The sequence below is a fragment of the Phlebotomus papatasi genome, chromosome 3 (assembly GCF_024763615.1).
Source record: "Phlebotomus papatasi isolate M1 chromosome 3, Ppap_2.1, whole genome shotgun sequence".
NCBI classification, from domain to species: Eukaryota; Metazoa; Arthropoda; class Insecta; order Diptera; family Psychodidae; genus Phlebotomus; species Phlebotomus papatasi.
Genome location: NC_077224.1, coordinates 88,845,964 through 88,852,000, shown reverse-complemented (window position 1 = coordinate 88,852,000; position 6,037 = coordinate 88,845,964). Strand labels below are relative to the sequence as shown.

At 34.5% G+C, this 6,037-nt stretch overlaps 1 protein-coding gene across 1 annotated transcript; it reads right to left on the bottom strand.

Moving 5' to 3' along the window:
* Positions 1–244: 244 nt before the first annotated feature.
* Positions 245–3,612, bottom strand: LOC129806300 (uncharacterized). The gene is made up of 2 exons (XM_055854772.1): positions 2,850–3,612; positions 245–1,225 (listed from the first exon to the last, which is right to left on the bottom strand). Exons 1-2 carry the CDS (start codon positions 3,211–3,213, stop codon positions 645–647), a joined length of 945 nt encoding a protein of 314 aa, XP_055710747.1. The 5' UTR covers positions 3,214–3,612; the 3' UTR covers positions 245–644.
* Between the last annotated feature and the right edge of the window lie 2,425 nt (positions 3,613–6,037).

Below are 6,037 nucleotides of genomic sequence, written 5' to 3'. Positions count from 1 at the left end.
AGAGAATAAAAATCCAAAAAATATGATACTAATTTTCAAATTTCAGAAAATTTTCTGTTTATAAGATTTTCTATTTCCTAAATTCTTCTATTATTTATTAATTTTATTGTCTTATTTGGAAGATATTATATTAATATATTGCTTTCTATGAAACTGTAGTCACCCCAAAAAAATAACATTTTAAAGGTTGATAACAAGTATTTTGCATTTAAATTTATTTATTTGGATAAAGATCAAAAATGCATCTTGGATTTTCGTCATCTCTATATTAAAGCCTTTAAAAAATTAACATTTTTTTCACAGAGATCCTGAAATTAGTGTAAAAACTAATTAAAATTTTCTTATTTTAATAAAATACAAAAGGTCTTAACATTGAGATTTTTGAAATTGTCCATTAGAAAATTTCAATGGCTCATTAAATTCGTTAATTTCTCAATGTTTAACAATGAAGGGAAATTTGAAAATTGTTCAAACTTTCAAGAATTCAAGCATTCGGCGAATGCCCCATGGTAATTGTTTCTATCCATTTGAATTTCTCTAATATCTTTCCTGTTCTATTTTGCCAAAAATTTAACCCCATTTGGACAGGACATCTCGATAGCAAAGCCCCAACATGGATATTACATAAATAGGATTTAATCTCTTTATGGATCTGAAGAAGGAAAATTCATAAGTACGTAACCAGTCTGCTCAATCAACTCCTTCTCCTTGGCTAACTTGAGAAGGAGACGCTTATCTTCCCTCGAAGATACCTTGAAGACAATTTCTTTTTCTGCTGGATGGCAAGCTGTTACAATTCTCCCGCTGATATCCATTATGGCGAGATTTTGGCGCATAAACTCCTCGAGATAGTCAATAAGATTAGGAATTTGCGCGGGAAATGATCCAATAAGAAGTAATTCATTGGCAGTTGTAGAATTTTCTCGACTTCTTTCAAGGCGTCTCTGGACAAAATTCACCATATCTTTGAGCGTTTGAAGTTCCTCTGCAAGAGGATTTATCTGTGCACTGACATACTCTACTTTATCCTTTGTGCGATTAATCTCATGCTCAAGATTGGCAACTTTCAGCGTAAATTTCTCATATTCTTCTTGATTCGTTTGATGTGTATCATTTTCCCCAGAATTCTTCACCTCCGGTGATGTGTAATAGTGATAGTGGTAGTGATGATGAATTGGAGTGCAACAGGAGCACTCAGCTGCACTCTCTGAAGTGACATTGGATGCTGCAAGGGAAAATAATTCAGTAAACATTATAGAGAAATCAGGAAGCCTTCAGGTGTGCTTAATTTAAAAGAAAAATGTATACATTTTGCAAGTGGTAGGATTAAACTTCATCGTTAAGCACTATCAAAGTATTTTAACGTTTAATAAGAGGATTATATGGCACTTCTGGGGCAAGGAATATGTTCAAAATCCACTTTAAGTTGTAGTATCAATGTCTATCCCTTTACTAGTGCCCTTACTGATGGTTGGGAGAAAGTGTCCATGCTTCGTACGATCCTAAGCAAGCTTCGTAATGGCTATTTTTTATGTTTCACAATAAATGTAACTTATCGCATCGATATTTTAAAAACTAAAGGACAGTGCTCAGTTTTTAAAATATGCGGAGTGACATTTATTGAGAAACATACTGTCAAGTGCAATCATTCCCCTGCAAGGTGAGTAAATCGATTTTCATGAAATAATAATATTCTATAAAGAAATTAGTGAATTTGTGGCTATTTACATTTTGCTCTAAAAAAAACTACTTGACCCAATTAGCGAAGAGGCGATCCACTTAGAGAATGCAAACTTATTTCAGTATTATCATTATTTTATAAATTTTCTTTAATATTTTTAATATTTTTTTATATTATGTTTCTGAATGAAACAGTGAATAATTCTATAGGTTTTTAAAAAAGTCAAAAAGAATTTCATCAGTCCAAAAACAAGCGTTTCAGTAGAACTCTTCAGAAAACGATCCAATTATCGCACCTTACTATAGGAAAAATTTAGTCATTACGAAGCTTGGGATCGTACGAAGCATGGGTACTTTTTCCTGTTTGGCGCTTCGAAAACAGAAAAGTAAAATTCGGAACTTGACACAGTAATTCGATCCGACAGAACTATGAAAGACGAATACACTGCAACTATGTGCCATCGTACGATCGACACACATCCCATTCGCATCCAACCAAGTCCTAATTCCATTATCTGACGTCTCACTGCATCGGCTGAGTAGTCAGAATACAAAAAGGCAACATCATCCGCGTATAAGGTGAGATGTCCCTTCAAATCGAACTTCAAGAGACCATTGATGTACACTGTACACAAATGAACAGAAGAGGACCCAGCACGAACTCTTGAGGGACGCCATACTTGCACGGTCGCTGCTCGCTAGGGCAGTTATACGACCCAGGCTGACCCTCTAACACCTGCCAGTCACATAAGAAGGAAGCCAGCAAAGTGGAAGTCCCCGGAAACCACACTGTTGAGCAGTACATCAAGCCTCACGGAATGGAACGCCTTTGCCATGATTCTGTATCAGTATGACAATGTCATATGACAAATTTAAATTTTTCCGTCTCATATCAGTTACTAAAACTTGTTCAAGATTTAATTGGTCGTAGTTTACTTGAATGGTTCCTTAAAAATCCCGTCTTTACATGTGCGTTACTAAAAAAGTAACTTTACTTAACGAGTACTTCTGAAGTGGCGTAACTTATTTAATAGAACTCTTTAAAGACGTTTAATACTACCTTCTCGTAAAGTATGACATTTTCAAAGGAAAAAAGAAAGATTTCTCTCTGAGTTTATACCGAGAAATCGATAGTTAAAAACATGGATAGAAATAGAATAAAATTTTACCTTCCGTGACAAATTGTTTATTTTCCACATGATACCCCAGGTTATTGAATTGGACATAAATCCAATAATTAATAACATCGCCACCTTTGACGGTGACTCTGGAGTCAGTGAAAGTCCATCGTCCATTTATCGCATCAGTCACTTCACCATGAATCGTCCCTTGCTGATTAACCTGAATCTCATCATTTACGGCACCATGAAAGCTGAATAATTTAATTCCCGCAACATCTGGAATTGATATCCTCAATCCACGGGGATGTAACACTTCAAAGCGAGCTCTTGGTATGACAAAGCTTTCCCCAGGGGCTAGCTGAGAAAGTCCAAGTACCATCAGTAGCACAACACACAATTGATCGATTATCATCTTCTCTGGCGCACTACCACTCACTTTTCTCCCAATCACCAACTTTTTACCAAATAGAGCGATTATCAAATTTGAAATTGCAACCGATAAAAAAGTTATATTGAGCAATTTCCAAATATCTCTCTCTTCTATCTGCTATCCCAAAAAATAGCTGACCACTCAAATGAAACACACCAACTTCAATTCACAAACAATTCACAAATGGCAGAGACAGTAAAACAAACTCATGGATTTTACAATCTCGATGACATCACATAATATCTGAGAAAAAAAACACTTGGGGAATCGTGATTTTAATTTTCCTCTTGTTTTCCATCTCTCAGTTCATTCTAGCACACATACTACAGCTCTTTAGTTAGCGCAATGAGACGGAACAAGAGGTTATCGACAGTGTTTAATTTTGACGAATGTTAACCCTTTAAGAACGATTGGATCATTTAGGAAAATAATTTATTTTCTCACAAAAATCATAAAGGTCGTACAATATGGTAATAAGTTTGCTTTTACGTAAGGGTTACCATTGTAGTGCTACTAAGAAATATTCAAAGTAAAACACGTAGGGTAATTTAGAATCATTTCTAATCAAGGGGATACTCATATTGAGAAACCCTTGTTAGTTGTCCGAGAAAAGCTTCGCAAAAACCCTTATTAGAAAAAAATTGAAATGAGTTACCCTTTGTTTCTCATTTTTGCTTAGAAATTTGGAAAAAAGAGAATACGTAAAGAAAACCTCCTTTTTAAAAAGTCCATACATCAATTTTGTGTTGATACGAAGCCTGTCAAATGCACTGTGCAGTGCGTCATTCTTTTTAATATCTTCTATAGTCAAATTCAGATTGCTTTTCACACTGTATTAATCTGAAAATGTTTAAGCAATTTTGAGTGAAAACCAATATGAAATAAAAATTAACAAAGAGGGTAGATTTCTCTGTAAATACGGATATCACAATATCCAGTTGCCTCCGTTGCCTCGTTTTTTTTATCTTAAAGTTTAATGCCCGTAAAACACGTCAAGATTAACGGTCACAACGATGTCGGGGCTTCGACACAAAACTTACATTCCTTTTTGATTAGGGGAGACTGGGGCAAAAAGTCACAAAGCGGATATTTTATTTTTTTTTACAAGCTAGTGCCCCAGAAATTTCTCGTTAGTGCAGTTTTATAGGAAATTTACTGCTCTACAACTTTGTGAAAGTCATTTTCCTCTATTTTGTAAGGAAATATATTTATCGAGCTACTTTCTAAAAGGTAATTTTGTGACCATTCTCAAAAATGCTGGGGCAAATAGTGTCAGGTATGGGATATTATCACATTTTGATTTGCTTTATTACGAGCTTCCGTAAATTTTAAAAAAAATAGCTATGTGACATATTTTCATAGGAAATTTATTCCTCTACACCTTTTTAAAACACAGTTTTCTCTATCTGAACGAGAAAAGCGCTTTTCGAGCTATTAAAAAAAACACACAAGAGACTGCTAATCGTTTGACCAATGCAAATAACAAGCATCGAGACGCGGAAATGACGTTTCTTCTCGCCGTGGGACATCAAAAATTGCTTCGGTCTTTGTTACTTTTTGCTCCAAACATTTTGTTACTTTTTACCCCAAGTGGTCATTTTTAATAAAATGATTTCTGGAGAGAAGAATCTTTGTAAAATTCTAAAATCGATAGTGGTTTCATATTCAAATAATCCAAATCATTTAGGAAATATTAATCAGTGCATCAATTTTGAAAAATAAGTAGTTCAAAATTGATATCTGTTGTAAGGAAAATATTTCAAAAATAGGGCTAAAAATTGCAATATTTTTTTTATTTTCTGAATTCCTTGTTCGAATTCTAAGAAACTTACGACTTTGAAGAAGGGCTATTGGAAGATATTGAATTTTCAAATTTTTAATTTGTGACTTTTTGCCCCAGTCTCCCCTACTGTCAAAATGGTAAAATTCCAGTCATTCTGCTGACATTACATTAGAGACGTTGAAACGCCTTCATGACACAATGACATGATTTTACCTAATACCCTAAAGTTATTGAGATCTTCAAAAAGCAATCGTCAGTTAAATCAGCATTTGTCGTAACTTCCTTTTGCCAACTTTTCAGGAAATGAAATTTTCAGTTAAGCTTTATCAATCTTATTTGAAGATTTTTAAGGTGACATACACAATTCGCAATTTACCATCCGCGATTTTTTTCGCGGATCTTCGCGAGGCGCGTATTTTTTTCACGGATTTTCGCGGGAAGTGATTTTTTTCGCGGATTTTCGTGAGACGCGAATTTTTCGCGGATTTTTGTGAGACGCGAATTTTTCGCGGATTTTCGCGGGGTGCGTATTTTTTCGCGGGGCGCGTATTTTTCGTATATATTCAATTACTAAACGAAATTTGCATTATTTATATATAAATATCGTTCGAGTTTGTCACAATCCAAATTTGCAAAGAAGGAATCGCACCTTTATAAGCTGATCTAGGCTTATCACTGGCTTGCTATTGTGATTACTAGCTAATTTTTCTGACTTCATTTTGCTACTTAGGAATCTCTCGGAATCCCAACATTTGTTTTCTTTTTTATTTTCCCCAAAATAATCTTTGTTCTTGACCTAATTCCTAATCTAGAATGTGAAACAGTATAACCCATTGACACCATCAACAAACATTGAATTTTTAGAATAGAAGTGAAGAAAATCTGCATGAAATTACTCACCAAGTATTCAGCATTGAAAGCATTAAGCATTCATCCCAAACGTTCAGTGTTGACCACGTTGGAGGAAAATTAAAAAAGAATTTCCGATGGATGATAGAACAAATTGAATACAGCAGAACAACG

Excerpts from the sequence above, each read along its gene's own strand:
- LOC129806300 (XM_055854772.1), bottom strand. The coding sequence starts at position 3,213 with ATGATAATCGATCAATTGTGTGTTGTGCTACTGATGGTACTTGGACTT. Across the intron at positions 1,226-2,849 it reads TAAACAATTTGTCACGGAAG|CATCCAATGTCACTTCAGAG; the intron begins GTAAAATTTTAT and ends TTTCCCTTGCAG.